We start from the raw sequence: 17,311 nt of genomic DNA, 5'->3' as shown, positions 1-17,311 counted from the left end.
GAGAGGTGAGGTAAATTATTGAACTTCCTAATTGCCACTAGCCAAGAGGTTAAATTAGGAATATGTCCCAGGCAAACCATTGTTTGCATTAATTACTATATCAAGAATGGAGATAATGATTACAGATTTAATGAAGTTATTCATCTTCGTTGTCTTTCTGATGGGGTTTCCCGGTAGTAAATTGTAAATATAAATCGGGCAATAATTAAATTGAACAAAATTAACAAATACCTAACTCTCTTTAAACAATTTATTCATTCCTAACTCACAACTAACTTACAACGTCGCCTAAGATAGTACTGTTCGAAAAGCTTTTTTACAAAACAAAACTTTAAATAAACTATTAATCAATAGATTTTGCGAAAAAAGATTTAATATGTTGTTAACGCATTTTATTTGAATAAAATACAGGGTTTTCCAATAAGAGGTGTTATTTTGAACAGCCCGCTATTTCGGTAGATGTTACTTTTGAAGCTGTAATTTTTTGACATTTGACAAGTAGAAACTACACCATTAATAAAAATGGAACGATACACGCTTCAACAACGCATTGAAATTATTAAAACTCACTTGAGTGATTCAAATGCAAATCATCTTGAGTGATGAGGTCCATTTCCACCTCGGTGGCTTCGTAAACAAGAAAAAATGTCGCATCTGGGGCTCGGAAAACCCAAGAGTTATTGTTGAAAAGCCTCTTTATCTTTGAGGTGTGAATGTTTGGTGCGGTTTATGGTCCGGCGGAGTCATTGGACCTTAATTTTTCGAAAATGAGGCTGGAGCAACAGTTACGTTGAATGGATCGCTATTGAGAGATGATTAATGATTTTTTATGGCCGGAATTGGATGGTATTGATCTGGACAACGTTTAATTTTAACAAGACGGCGCTACGTGCCACACAAACAACGAAACCATTGATCTTTTACGATTGAATATCAAAATAACACCTCTTCTAGGAAAACCCTGTATTTCCCATTCACCTCAGCCAGACAGCGGGAGCACGTAGTAACAAATAAAAACAATGAAAGGTGTAAGGTTAAGGTAAGGTTTTGTAAAAATCGGGTAAACAGACAATTAGAAAAATCAACAAATTGTAGCTTGAATTGAACCCATGACACATTAGCTTCAGACCACTCCGTTTCGAACAGATAAAAGCGCCGTATAGGCAATCATTTGTATCAGCTCACGTTTGAATTTATCTGTGCACACCCGCTTGTTATTCCCTCACATCCTGCAGTTAGTCCTATGATACACCACTTATACAGGCAAGAATACATACAGCCTTTGAAATGCCGAGCTTCCATTTGCGAGCTGAAAACGAATCATGGGAAAGGAACAAATCGACCGCAAATGGCGCGAACCACTACAGCATAATACTTCTGTAGCGTGCCGAGGCTAAAAATCTCACAAAAAAAGAAAGCATTGTTTTCAGTTTACCAATACGCTGGCACTCAATGATACAAATTTTTAGTATTCGATGGGTAATTTGGCGCTTGAGAAGTTAAAACGATTCTAATATACGAGTATCTTGCCTAAAATAATTGTTCCCATCTTGCGGTAAAGCCCACAATTTAAGTGTCAATTAAAAAAAAATCCATATGAAAAGGGTTCTGTTGCATTAAAATTATGTGTTAGGGTTATGATAGCACTACGAAAGGTTGATAGGGTCACAGGCGTTGCTCGAAAAGATTTAATAAGGGTAAACTTTGTTTCCGCGAGAAATTTTTTTTTTTTTTTTTTATGATCAAGAGGCTTTAAGAAAAAGTCGTTAGATGTCGCTTTACCATCAGAATATTAGTTTTCACAGTCATAGCCAAAAGCTTCCAGGAAGATAATTAAGGGTGATAGTTATTGTTAAAAACTTTAATTAAAGTAATTAAAACATTGGTATAAATAAAATAAAAGAGTTATTTACCTCCAGGTGCCAAGTTTCTAGGCTGCGGTGTTGCCGTGGCCGCTGCGCCTGATGAGCGCCGGGATCTGCAATAGGCATAGCACCAATGTTACTTTAATAGTAGACAGCAATCTGCCAGGCGTTTCGATACAAAATACTAGGTAAAAAAGTTTCCCGAAGCGAATGCCAACAACAATAATAATATTTCCAAATGTTTACTTCCTTACTTTTTAAAGTTAGGAAGTAAACATTTGGAAAGTGTAATTGTATAAATGAGTTATAATAAAATAATAATTGAGTTGATTGGAAAGGTGCAAAACTTTTCAATAGATTTGAGGAATAAATTTCATAGTTACCGAATTGGGTAGATATATATATATATATATATATATATAAATAATTATGTCTTATTTTAAAAAGTTATTAAAAAATACCTCAATAAAAATCATTATAATGTCTAAATAATTAAAATCTATAAAAGATTTATTTTAATATTTTAAAGAAATATTTTAATATGTGACTAATATTATGGCTGGTTAGAGATATATGGAAGAACATAAGAATTTTTATCAATATTTTTGTAAATAAATTAAGTATTTTGAGAGTTTTTAAATTTTGGAAAATTTGTAATGTATTCTCGTTTGTTAAAAAAGTGGTACTTACTTAGCCGTGGGCACATTGGTAAGGTTGAGGAAGTTATTTCGAACACTCCTGAGACTAGCTAACACCTGGGCGAACGGCGTGACGATGAGATCCTCTCCATGACTGAAAAACAAAGAAAATATTCACAATGAGATTTGAAAATAACCAAAAATATAACTCACGATACACACAACAAATTATATATGGAAAAACAATATTAGGTGGATACAAATTCCGATCATAAGTGACGATAAGTAGTTAGAATTCCAATTAAACTTTATATTGAACTCGCAGTGTTATAATACTTAAATTTAATTAATTTTACAGAAGACAAGAAGCACATTGAACAACATTGAATAACACAATATTATAAAATACAATGGATGAAATCATTCCGAGGTCTATTAGCTTACAATCGCAATGCTAAATTACAGTAATACTCGTAGAACAATGAACAATAAGTTACAGTTTATATTTAACTGTCCTTTATGACCGCAGTAAAGTTATTTTTGTATGGCACTAGAGGCACATAAAATTTTACAGTGTATCGACGCTCAAACTGATCAATATATTAGATAAAACTAAAAATCTCAATGTACAATGATATGCAACACTATATCAACATCTAATGACAATACAAAACACTTATAAAATAAAACGTGATCTCAAAATGCAGTGTCAGCGTAAGAAGTTTAGGACGTTATGCATGCTCATGTCCTTGTGGTACAAAAATATGAATAGAGATATTTAAAGGTCAAGTACATGTAACCATAAAGTTTACCAAATACTACATCGATACTACCCTGGTGCATTGAAATAAGAGATAACGTGTGAGCTATAGGAGATACGGTATTGTGCGTGTGGGTAAACATAATTTATTTTATTGACATAATAATTTTTTATTAAAATATTATGTTGCAGTTGACATTTAATCAAAGTTTTATTTATTGATAATGGACTGCACTCGTTTCGGCAAATAATCTATCATTTCTATGAGTTTTCTCAAAATTTGTTGAGAAAATTTCTTGTCATTCATCAAAATCAGGGGGCCTACTCTATATCTTTCGGGTTAACAAACCATTCCAACCAAGTTCGTGGTTTAACCATTCCTTGCCGGTCCTTTCAACTGAGTGAACATCGTCTCTAATTACTGAAATACCACTGTAAATATACTTAAAACAGAGTTCATATTTAGGCATTCCTCCGCAATACATATATGTATTGCATGAAATAATTACAGTACATAAATATTTACCGAGTGTATGGCTCCAGGGCAAGAGTAATTTTTTAACACCTTAAGAGAAGGGTTAATACGGGTTTTTGACGTGGTTAAACCGGCAGTATGGATATTTTGAAAGACACGAACTAGGCCTCCCGACCTAAATTACTGTTTCCATCATTTTTCTCCTGGTCATGCAATACAATTTACGTATTCTATTCGTATTATATATAGAGTTCAGATCGGATAAATTAACAGGCTAATCAGTCTTAAAGCCTCGTCCCAAGGATCGGTAAGGAATAGAGAAAAACCGAGTGCTGTAAAGATGCTAGACACATTGCTCGATGTATGTTGCATGATCTCTATAAACGGCAGATTAGCTATGTAGCTTGAACCTTAGAAAATTGTCGGTATTGTAGATTACTGTTTCGCATTTACCGTCTTTACGCTGAATGCCGATATCTTATCATTGTCAAATTGACTCTTGGGTTCTATTGTAACAGATAATTTAATATAGCAATATAAGTTATAATTTGATGAGAGATCGAGGAGACGGTCGAATGACGCGTAAACTAATGTGTCAAACTACTAAATTCTTTAGAATATTTATGATTTTTAACTAAAATAAATGTAATTGGTATAAATGGTAATCAGAAGTTCATTACGTGGAATCGGCGGTGTCCCGATAAATATCGAGCGCCCACTGCAACCTGGTACCGCTGGTACGGGCAGTACATCGCATCGTTCCCTCACGCCGCCCTACCCGTTTGCATTGTTTGCAGGCCCCAATACAAGACCGCACTCAATTTTTGTCGATACTTTACCGACCTAAAGGACGAGGCCCTAAAATAGTTATCACATTATCGAGAAAATGCTTGACAATAACCATAAAATTACTGCGGCTCGTATTGACCAGACGGTTAAACATCCTGTAAAGAAGATGTTATGGAGCTGCTTTTCATACACTAGGGCTGGATCTTTGGTACCAATAGAAGGAATGATGAACAGCCTAAAGCACAAAGCTTGCTGGAGGAGCATTTGCAGCTTTTGGAGCGGAGGATCCAAACGGAGAAACTATTTTTCACAGGACCCTTTCAATCCAAAGTAAGACCCTCTTTAACAATAGCAAATTCAAAATTAAATCAAATTTAAAATTATTTAAAAATTACGTAATTATTGTATTAATGAAAAAATATATATTTTTTAAATTAATAAAGAATAATCATGAATCAAAAGGTGTAAAAACTGTGTTTCTAAACGAAAAACAAAAAAAAATCCCTTATCTTTTTATTTTCTGCGTCTTGTTCTGTTTCTTGTTTCGTTTAAATGTATTATTATGATTTTCTTCTTCAATGATGTATTATATCGATAGGTATAACCTTCAAAGCGGTTGTTTCTAAAAATAAAGTTGATCACAGTGCTATGCATGGCGATGGGATCACATGATCCGCGCTCTCTGTCCCCTGTTACCGTGCTGCTGTAACGAGACGAAGTGCATATCGCGTGACCCGTGCTGACTGCACCCAACCACTCAGTTGCGACGTGTGATGGAAAAAAATAATTGAAAAAAAATATCATCGAACATCAAATACTCCAAAAATCCTTTGGTCGGTGCTGTTACACCCTTTATATCTTCCAGGATACTGCCGATTCCAAATTTTAATAAATTGTGGCTTCTAAAAAAATGTGTTTTCCCTACGGAATCTGGAATCTTCCGAACCAAAGTCAACTGCGTAGAGCCCTACGCCACGAATTCTGTTTCAGCACCCACGTCTTACCAGTAGAAACCACAGCCTTGAAAGAAATATTAATATTCGCGCTACGACTCCTAAATTAGTTTAGTTCACTTTCAAAACATTGCCAGCAAGTTGTTTTGGCAAATTGATTTATTTGGCCTATTTACTCCGAGACTGTTTTCATGCCAAATTACCATCGATAATACTGAATACAATACATAATGAATCATCAATTTATATGCGTGCACTATTGGAGGGCAAAAATCAGTTGATAATTTATGCAAAATGACTCAATCAACAAGCGATTAAATTACAGAAATATCCCTACTCCATTGTGACACAATATCAGTAATTGTGAAAACGTTGGCAGATTGCAATGATTCAGTACTGAAAACGTAATCAACCCTTGTAAACAGTTGTAAGATTATTTAGTATGAGATTAAATGGCCCAACATTACCCTAATGGCTACCGGCTTGTAGCCCCTTTAGGAATCATCAGTGTCTGCTAACAAATGGAATTAAATTATATAAAGTGTTCAATTTATTTATAAGTTCAGGGTTTCCGAGACACAAAGGGATAAAGGCATAAGATACGATAAAGAGTTTCCAGTTTCTGATATGGTACTTAATTTTAATGATTATCGACACAATCGTTTGTGGAAAATAAATGCTTTAACTATTTACAAACAATAATGATATTACTACTCTAACCTACTTACACCAGGTTATAGTAGACAAATTTATAAATTAATATTTTTGGTAGTACCAACATTAAAAATCACAAAAACCATAAATTACCAACAGCAATAATAATTTTGGATTTCGAAAGAATTAATGAACCAATATGAAAAAGGATTTTTAAAAGCTCTCCCAAACTAATATGTACGTGACTGCGGAGGTTTTAGCAAAAAATTTAATCAAATTGAAAAATTTTTCAAAATTTTTTTCAAGCTCTAAAAGAGTTCGTCATTTTGGCAGGAGGTTATCGAGATCACATTAAAATTTTATTTGACAATGACGATCCTTCAATTTTTACCATGGAAACCCGCAAAATTGTGTCCTGAATACGGAATGAAAGACGGCTCTCGACTTGGAGCGGACGCACTTTAAGCAAATAGTAATCAAAAGAAAAACTCCAAAACAGAATTATTTTGAGAATGATTATAAAAAGAACAAAGTTAGGAAAAAAACAACGCCAATCTTAAGGTGTGGAAAACAAACAAGTTTTATAAATATTTGACGATGAGGATATATTATTTGTAGGCAAGAGTCTCTAGAATTGAGACCCTCTTATTATGCAGGTTTTCTTGTGGCTTAATATCCTTTGTATTCTGCGGAGACCCCAGTTCTTTTGTTAAAATCCCAAGTCTACCCGAAATTGTGTATTCAGGTACACAGCCAAAATCGCTTATTCTTTTCACTTCCATTCAATTTTGAAAACTTTATCTATGGAAAGTTTTCTTTTCACCGCTGAGAAGAATGACCAGTTTACAAATGATTCTGATAAGGGCTTTTTACCGCATCTGTCATGGAAACAGCTATGATGGACCACCTTTATTCGGCAGTTGGCAGCAATAGGATACTGGAAACACTTGTCTTTAGGTTGGGATCTTGCATAGAGGTTGCATGGTGGTTAAGATTCAAACTTTTTGAAAAAATTCTACATCGGTTTGTAATAAGTTATAAATACAGATAGAGAGAAATTAAGATAGGTTTTATACAAGTGTCTCTAATCGAACTAGCAGAGACCAGCTGGATATCTACAACTGCACCGCGCCGCCGTCGCGCGTCGCGTCGGTCCGGGACAGTCCCGGCGAAAAGCAAACCGGGGTAGCGTCGCGCCGCTTTAAAAAATCAATTGTCACGCACAACAAAATGATAATTTAATTTGTTAACAATTCCTTAAAATATAAAATCAAATTCAATACGATAAGGTGGCTTTATTTTACTATTAACAAGCTTATACGATTGTTAAACAAACTAATTTCGGTTGTTGGTGTATTGATAAGTAAGTAATTAATAATTCCCGCGTAATACTTGTACGTAACATTATTCAAGTTCAATGAACTTGAATGAACTTGAATACGGTAAAGTAGGTACTAACATTATGGAATTAAAAATTCTTTATTCGAAATGCATGTTGGTTTTGTTTAAATGCTTGACAGATGCTTAGATGAACCAAATACCCTATCATAGTAATAATACATCCAACTCCAGAGAAATAGTGGCAATTTTAACAACTCTAACCGCTAGACGGAGCTATATTCCTTTCAATGGCAGAAAATCTAATTTATTTAGAATTTGGTGGCGGCGTTTTGGGCTTTCTAATTTGTATTTTAATCAATATTGATAATTAAAAAAGTGGGTTCCGTGGTTCAGTTTACGAACAAACCACAAAAACACTCCAAAGTCATTTTTCAAGATGCCAAAAAAGGTTGACAGGTTGGTAAAATGATCTCTTTAAATCCTATAAAATAAAATGTTCTTGATTACGTAAAATGTGGATTAAAACATGAAATATAATTATTAAAAATTAAGGATAATTTAGCAAATCTGTCTTAGTTCCATGTAGCATTTTGTGTCAACACATTATTTTAGGAGACTCCTCATAAGAGCGCCCCTATCTGTACAGTGGCAGGGAAGCTATGTCACCACCCGTTTGGGCAGCCTTTTGAGGCGGGTTAAGGTAGGGGCTGTAGGAAAGTATTTATTAATACGTGTCTTGAAGAGGCCCGGATTAAAATACAAAATAAACCAAAATATGTGTTTTGAATTATCGAACATGTTAAATTTATTCATACATATTTTTTTGTATACATTTATATTATTAAAATAGATGTACCCCACCAAGCGTTGCTGTGGCTCAGTATGTCTGTGCAGGTAGATAAATAATAGCGCGATTTGTTTTTACATCCAACAGATGGCGCAGTTTAAAAAAGAACATATTTTGACCTATAACAGGTAACATATATATAATATTAGTGGACCCGGGCAGACTTTGTCCTGCCACAGATCGCCTTCTATGTAGACCGGATTTTATATGGAGCTCATTTTATGTATACCGCCTAGTATCTATTTTCTGATATATTATACATTTGACATAGGTACACAGAATACAAGCGCAAGTGACATCCATCGTAGACAGAGGCGGATTTGCAGTCTTGGCCGCCCTAGGCCCCAGACCATGTAGCCGCCCCTTTCTCAGTACCCATCATATTGACCAGGAGTATCCAAACTTTTCAGTAAGTTCCTAGGGTCAAAACCGTTTTAATTTTCCTGCCATTATCATTCATGGTTCATGGGGTGAGATTTGTCCAGGTCTTGGCGGCGGATACGTCTGCCCACCTGCTGCGTGGCGGGCCGGATCGAGAGAGACTGGGTGAGGGAGGCCTTTTGACCTTTCCAGCCGGACTATCTTGAACCATCGCCTTGCACCGCAGTTGGAGGGATGTATTCATACGTATGTCACTCCTGGACACACTAATCCCCAGATTCCTACCCACCCCTCATACATTTTCCTTTTCAGAACTTCCTATCCTTCCCTTCCTTAAAAAGACCATCCACACAGCATCACCTAAGATGACATAGGTCGTGAGGGAAAATATTTTCCTCAAAGCCTCCTGTGTGGAATTAATGTAACAAAATACGCTTGCTAAATTCGCTAGTTCAATTACTGTATAATTGTCGATTGTCGCAGGCCGTATTGATGACATTGGCGGGCCGTTGTTTGGAGACCCCTGATATAGACTATAGACTACATAATGAATTTACTTTATTGACAACTTTTATCGAAATCGATTCAGAAATTTAGTTAACTATAATAGCTGCTAGTTTGTAATACTTTCTAAGGTTTCAAGGATTTGAATAAAACATTTAAAACAGTTTTAGGTTTAATTTATTTAACTAGTTTCAGGTTTATTCTCATACAATAATATATAAGTGTTTCACAGTTACAATTAGGGTTGCCAGATACGGGCTGGATAAAAAGTTATTCGAATATAATAACTAAACTTAAAATACAAATTAAAACGTTGGTAAAAAATTTACGTAAAGCATTATCTAACATAAAAAAAAACTGAACTCAAAACAAAAATCTGGCAGTTACAACTCTCGTCTGCACTTAAGTGCAGCAAAATCATTAATAAGATCTTCGCAACCCAATTTCCTTAAAAAATCTGCTTCTATGTTAAGCAAAGCAAGATTTTTCAGCCTTTGCTCTGCCATTGTTGTGCGTAAATAATTTTTTACACGTCGTAAACAAGAAAATCATCGTTCTCCAGAACAGTTACTGGCGGGAGTACACACACACATTCGAAGAGCAATATCCACGTTTGGATAAATGGTTTGAAGATCTTCAGTTCGTAACCATTTTAACAAACTGACAGCATTGTTTCGATCCTTATTTTTCACACTGCAGTGAGCACGAAAATGGAGACATTCTTCTGAAAAATGGGCTTCTAAATCACTAGAATAAATCATTTGCAATGATTTTGCCTTTTCTTCGACTTCAGACGGGCTTAGTTTGGTCAATTGAGTAATAAAATTTAATTTATTATAAAGTGATTTGTAAGCACCCAGTCGTTTTTTTAGTTCTGCTGATAAGGAATATAGGTACTTAGGAAGTAATTTCTTGTTATTATCTGTGACTTTTTTGTCACGATTGGCCGCCCCTAATATCTGGCCGCCCTAGGCCCGGGCCTACATAGGCCTAAGGGCAAATCCGCCTCTGATCGTAGATATTGTTTTGAGGTTTCATTTGATATTGATCATTTCAGCAGATTTTGATTATTGTTAAGTAGATACGATAAAAAATAAGTGACCAGTACCGTTCTATACTATGTAAACAGACTTGAAGTAAATTTGTGATTGTATGTATTTTTGGGTGATAAAAATGAAAAAAAAACTTTGGATAAATAATTTTGATCTCGACAACAGCGCCACCCTATCGGGTCCAAAACTATCCTATGTTTCAAATTGGAACCAACCATACATATTAGTGACACGTGGTTATTATATATTAAGATAGGTATTTAAAAACAAACGCGTATTCGAATGCAACGCTTTGTCAAAATTTTAAAGCAATCGGTGAAGAAATTTCGGGGATTTAAAATTTTTAACAAAAAAAAACGAACACAAAAAAATCATTTTGAGGTTATTTTCAATTCAGCATTTCGTGTTATCATAGTAGCTACGCCAATGAGGTAAGTTTGCTTCAAATAATAAGCACGATCTTGCATTATCGTGAATAATATCGTGGGTATGATAAAACCTAATTCAGGGTAACTTTGGATATGTACGTTTCAGTACTTTCTGGTGAAACTAGTACGAATGGTCACCTTAATTTAATATAATTAATCAAGTGAAATGATATATAATTACCTTTGACGTATTTAAAAAAGGAAAACGTTCTTTTTTTGTTTACTATATCGGTCGGTGCGATGACACAACGGATATACTTTGGGTTGGAACCCGCAGGTTGGGAACCCGTGCTTTAGAGCTTAAGCGTTCGGTGGAAATACTGTTCTAGTTCTACTAGTATTTAAATGGAAGATGCTCCGAGGAACTGGCGTCATTGATCCCTTCAGCTCCGGTGCACAGTCGGGAAACATTAGTTGTCATTTATCACATGCGAATGGGGGGTTTCTACGACTCGTTCTTGGGTTCAACAGCTCGGTTGTGGAATCATTTGCTGGGTGGCGGTACGGGTCTCACAAGAACATTGGATCTCTTCAAAACCCAGGTTAGTGCCTTCATTTGCTCAAAAAGAAACTCCACACAGTATGTCAAAAGATGACATAGTCTCTAATTAATTTATCGAAGAAAGCAAACACTTTGTGGCTTGACATTATACAAAATGAAACAAACACTTAGTTTTAAACCACTTTATTTCGAGTTATATTAGTCGACCGGTTTCGATTGGACTCAATCTTCTTCAGAACAGTAAAATATAATTATATTTTAATAATTAAATTTAATTGTCCTGAAGAAGATTGAGTCCAATCGAAACCGGTCGACTAATATAACTCGAAATAAAGTGGTTTAAAACTAAGTGTTTGTTTTATTTTGCCTAATTAATTTCTTCACTGCTGGTATGGGGTACATGTATAAAAGGTCTTGATGCTGTGTGGAGTTTCTTTTTGAGCAAAAAAAAACTACACACAGCATGTCCAAAGATGACATTCAATGTTCCATCGTATGTAGGTATTCGAATTTGGGCTCAAACGCAGGCATCTATGACGAAAACTGACCGGCTGTCACTGTGCCACTTAAATAAATTGAAATAACCGACCGGTTGCAACCCGGTACCCGGCAGTAGTTTGCCAACACCAAAACAACATGGTGACTGCAAGGACTATTAGGTAAGGACTTTTGATTAAATGAATATAAGCACTACAATCTAATACGCATACTTTTGTAAAAGGTACCATACGTACAGACACTTACTCAACGTTACTATGGAACTATTATTGTAACTACCTATATTAGGGTGTCCCAAAAAAATTAAAGTTGTTATTTTTGAACGCATACCCTCTAATTTTGTTTTAATAATGACAAAACTCTTAAAAAAAAATTTCGTTTACTTTGGACAACTGCAACCCGTGCCGACTTGCATCGAAAGATGTCAGTACTTGTACATTAAGACGCCAGCGAGCAAACGTGTTGATGAGCTTGTAGTAACTTGCTATTTTGTTAGTAAACGAAAATCACTCGTTCAGGCAAGATGTTGTTAGATTTACGCACTTCTAAAAAGAGTATATTTTTAGGAGTCGTAAAACACCAAATATCCTGTTCTAAACTGCCATCTACAACAAGTTCTTGAAGTTTTGTTCTACAATATCCGGAAAGTGAATTTAACTGTCAATATATACCAAATATGGCCATAGTTGATATTAAAAGCTGTGTTTGAAGTAAAAATCAGTCAAGTGACTACAAGCCCTGACATACCACTCTTCAAAAAGTTTCGAGGTAACTGTAAAAATGTTGATCCCGATAAAATTCAGTGCTACAGAGAAAATCTCACATTGCACCTAACCGCTTCCGAAATCGATGATTTGCTTGACTTTTACCGTACTGCACTGACAACAAAAATACTTGGGAATGACTATTGAGAGTTTTTAGAGCTCTGTGTGATAGTTTTAGGAGGAGATACAGCCAGAAAATTTAAGATTCGGCCTCCAGGTGCTCGATGGATGGCAAAGGCGCTTTATTCCTTGAAAATATCATTTATTTGTGCGCAATTTGAAATTACAGGTAAGGATAAGGCGGCACTTTTAGAAGTTTGCCTGTTCAGAGTAACATCCTATGTTAAGCCATGGTTACAATATATTATAGCAGTTAAAGCACCTTACCAGGACTTGTGCTTTTTGAAATCGATGAAGGCTTAAGAAAAAATGGATGAAAACATCTGAATGGCAGCTTTATTTCTGTTCAGTAAGCAGTTATGGTATTTGACCGATGAAGGATCTATTTTATCGCCGTTTGACGACGCTGTGGATCAAACAACTAAAATAAAAATGCTCGAAATTTCAAAAAAAATAATTTATCAACCCATGACAAACGTTACATCCCATCGAAGGAAGATCTTGATGGTAAATTGTATGGTAAGTTTATTAAGTAGTTTAAATTATGTTTTGTATTGATGTTTTTGTTCATATCATAATTTAGTGACTTTTGTTTCAGAGAAAAATATTTACGACTTCATTTCAGTCAGGAGCAAGTATTTGTTTGATCGTCTGAAAACAGATGCCAGTTTTCTTAACGCATTACCTACGATGTGGTCAAATAATGCTTCGTATCAAGAAGTCAGAAAGAAGGTGTCGCCGCTGAGGGTAGTGAATAATACAGCTGAAAGAACTGTTAAGTTAATACAAGATTTTCATGGCTTAATCTCACGGTCGAAGAGGAACAAAAATAATTTTTGTTACCATGCGTTCAGGAACACCGGAAGATTTATCCTGACTGTAAAAAACAAACTATGAAGAAAAAATTTAATCAATAAACCATTTTTAAATATGAAATACTACATAATTGAAAATTTGTGCATTTTTAAACCGACAAAAATGAAAGTTGAAAATCCTTCCATATTAACTCTGTACCATATATTTGGCATCAAGTCGGCACGGGTTGCCGGTGTTTAATCAAAATAATATTTATTATGTGAGTTATTGGGATCAAATGAAATAAAATAAGAGGGTATGCATATTTAAATTCATGAAAAAAAATCTTCCTTATGTCCTGGGACACCCTAACCTATATACATTATACACGAGCAGAATTGTATTGGCAATTAAAATGTTTCATAAATATGAATAAGAGCCATGACCCAGATGGCTAACATTACAAGTACTCTCTTGATCCCGATTAATGAAAGTCAGCGGAGATGCGTTTAATGACCATCCCACATTGGCTTGAGGAGTCATTAAAATAACTTGGCATTTACATACCGCGTGAGCATCCCCACACTGCACACTTTACACTGCACAATGCACACCGGGGATATTTAGATTTTACTGGGATGAAGGCACAAGAGTAGAAAGCGACCTAAACACCATTTCTAAAACAAGTGGAAAAACTGGAAAGTGTTAACAAGCCAACTTTTACAAAGAACAATTGGGTATTTTCACTGTTTTTTACTGTCGAAAATAATTACAATAGTAAATGTATTTTTATGTTGACCAATAAATATTCCATAACAAATATGATTTAAGATTTTCACGGCCAAAAGTATTTTTGTTATTTGTTTTTGGGGTATTATGCCGTGTTGCGCTAACTCCTTCTTTAGCCAACGTTTCGGACAGCATTGCAGTGTCCACCATCAGGGCAGATGTGTTATTTGTATATATAAATATGTATATATAGATATGTAAATAACACATCTGCCCTGATGATGGACACTGCAATGCTGTCCGAAACGTTGGCTAAAGAAGGAGTTAGCGCAACACGGCATAATACCCCAAAAACAAATAACAAAAATTCCATAACAATTTTAATCAATTTATCGCCAAAGCGACGTATTCGATTTTATTAGTGTTTTCGTGGGCGACTAAAGTGACAGCCTACTTACCAGACATTGCCGTATTCTATGTTATAATGACCTTGTAGCCAGTTTCAGAATGTGCAGTTTTAGATCGTTTTTGAAATCAATAATTATGAACATATTTTTAGTACGATAATCAGAATCATATAAATAAACTTTAAATCTGCCACACATTTTAACGGTATTCATAGTTTGTGAAAATATCCCATTATATAAATCACCGTCAGACGGTAGTTACGCAGAAAAACGAAGATATAAAATGGGTATTATTGTGTTATTTGCATAGAAGATCGATTTTATTAATTTGCATTCATACTTAAACAGTACAAATGGATAAGTGAATAGTGAAGACGTGAAAAGCAATAGTGAATTTTTATCTGGCAGACAATAGAAATTTAGGACGTTGATTTGGATACCACCGCTCCTGGAACCATTTATTGGATAACCAACACCTCTGCCGTAGCTCAACCCAAGTGATTCGCTACGTTTTGTAAATTGCAAATGGGTGCCCGTGTTCATCTGGTGAGGTGTGTACAGGATGAGCCTGCTGCATGGCGTGCCGAATCGGGAGATGCTTTATAACCATAAAGTCTGTGACAGACCACGATATATTTGCGGGGCTTGGCCTATTTCAGCATATCGCTCGCCATACATTCCCATAGGTAGTGTATAGCGAGCGATACGCTGAAATAGGCCAAGCCATGATGCGCATAGCGTATTGTGTCGCCTTCTTTATGGTAAAAAAATGCGAATAAAAAAGTCCAAATAAACACGACAATTTTAGATTTGAAAAAAGAATTAGTGAATCATAGTCAAAGTTAGCCGGTTAGTCAAAGTAACGTTTGCTTCAATAATAAAGAGGATGCAGCAGATTTTCTAAAACGGAACGCATGCACAAATTAACATACAGACGAAATGTAAAGCGGTCGAGTTAAAACAGAAAAAATATTTAGTTTAAACTTTCTTAATCGGTTGTAGCAAAAGATCAATAGGAGCCCAGGGTTGACCCCAGCACGATTTGGCGGAAGCGCAGTTCGACAACCCCATCGCGTGCCAAAACATTACACTTATGGCGTACTTATGCACATGGTCAAGATATTGTTTCTATATATAAATCACACCAATTAACCTGCATTGCCCGGCAGGTTGAATGCAGTTTTACTCGTTAGGTTCACCACGGTAATCGATAATGGATGTAAGCCGTCGACGGGTTCTTTTTTCTCCCATGTTCTGTAATAGCTCCATAAATAACGTTCTCATACAGCTCGTCACTCATTTAGTGTACTAATTATGTTAGATTATTCCGGAATGTCTAGCCATGTAGCTCTGCTTTGTGGTACGAAAAATACTGAAAGATTAATTAAATCGATCAGACGATAATAGTCAACGATTTTAAAAGAGAAAGAAATGCGGGTATGCTTGATTGTGCAAATGGAACTGCAATGAATGACCCAGACCCAAGACCTCCACAATAACATGAAAAAGCTCAATTACTGTATTCTGCGTCTTATTTTGCTCGATTCTATGCACTTTATAAAATTGAATCTAAGTTTTCTTAGCGTTGAATAATCGATAATTTTGATGCGTAAATATGTTTACAGCGGGAAGCGGTGGGCAGTGCGATTAGCGAGCGAGAATCCAATGTTGTGACGTATTTAGTATGACTGGTAGTGGGCGAAAAAACTACCCACAGTTCACATCTAGATTATATAAGGGCAGGTATATTGATTAATGTACAGTTAGCGGCTCTAAAATCGTACATTAGCGTCATATAAACAGATTAAGGTCACCTAATTCACATTCTAGATTTGGTTCGAGTTCGAGATGCCATAATCACAAGCAAATATATTCCAGCTAAGAAGACTCAACCAGTAAAAAAAAAGAAAATTAGCTTAGTTTTAGACTAAGAGAAAATGCGTCCCGATAAGCAATGGGTAAATACTCACACGACAGTAGTTAAAAAAATAGAATTTTAAAATAAGCCAGCTCAGATGGTGAGATGTGTCGTAATTTGTATATATCTCACGTATTGCAAAATTTCTTCAGTCAGCCAGGATTGCCGTGCGTCCGGATTTAGACAATGCTCTCCGAACTTGGTAACCCTGTTCGGACCTTAGTCCCTTATTTTTGGCATAAACATGAAGCTGGATAAAGAGTCAGTAGCCAATCTGCATTTATTTTTTAAACGGGAATATTATTTAAAAAAACTAATATGTACCTACTCTTAAAAATATATTTATATAAAAAATATCGTGTTGTCAAGAAGCGTGTTGAAACATGACGTAGGCGTAGTGACACAGTGCGACTTAAATGTTGCAGTTAAATTTAACCAGTCGCAAATCTATTGTTGGACGGTAGGAATGTTACCGATACAGTCACTGGGTTATGTAAATGTAGTGACACACTTCGGTCCCTCGTACAGTACAGACTGAAGGCACGTTGTTGTGGGCATAGAACACCGATAAACAAGACAATACGTTCTAATAAATTTGTACATAATATATACAAATATTTTTTTTGAATAATTAATGAGGAAAACATCAAATTGTTATATTTAATTACAGAAGATATTATTAGCGATTCAAATTAGAAAAATATACGGTCGCATCTAGGACTGTAACCCAGGGCCTTGGCCTTGCCAGGGTTCTAGGCAAGGCGAATACCCTGGGTTCCAGTCCCAGATGCTAAATGTTAAGGAATGAAAGAAATGTTATGTACCATGAAAATGTTCACAATTATCCTACGAGAAGACGCAGAGATTTTAGGCTTCCCAAAACTAAACTTT

The 17,311-nt window shown here is 35.5% G+C and overlaps 1 protein-coding gene across 5 annotated transcripts in view; it reads right to left on the bottom strand.

The window, feature by feature from the left end:
- The window catches only part of dnc (phosphodiesterase dunce), a 622,938-nt gene that overhangs the window by 109,946 nt on the left and 495,681 nt on the right, over positions 1-17,311 (bottom strand). For all 5 annotated transcript variants that reach the window (XM_089651457.1, XM_089651448.1, XM_089651438.1 and 2 more), the window contains 2 exons: positions 2,556-2,657; positions 1,914-1,978 (listed from right to left, as the gene is read on the bottom strand). In XM_089651457.1, the coding sequence (XP_089507583.1) occupies positions 1,914-1,978; positions 2,556-2,657 (167 nt within the window). The remainder of the gene's footprint in view (positions 1-1,913; positions 1,979-2,555; positions 2,658-17,311) is intronic.

The sequence above is a fragment of the Hesperophylax consimilis genome, chromosome 1 (assembly GCF_061612785.1).
Source record: "Hesperophylax consimilis isolate HC1 chromosome 1, BYU_Hcon_1.0, whole genome shotgun sequence".
NCBI classification, from domain to species: Eukaryota; Metazoa; Arthropoda; class Insecta; order Trichoptera; family Limnephilidae; genus Hesperophylax; species Hesperophylax consimilis.
This window is presented reverse-complemented; position numbering and strand designations above follow the sequence as displayed.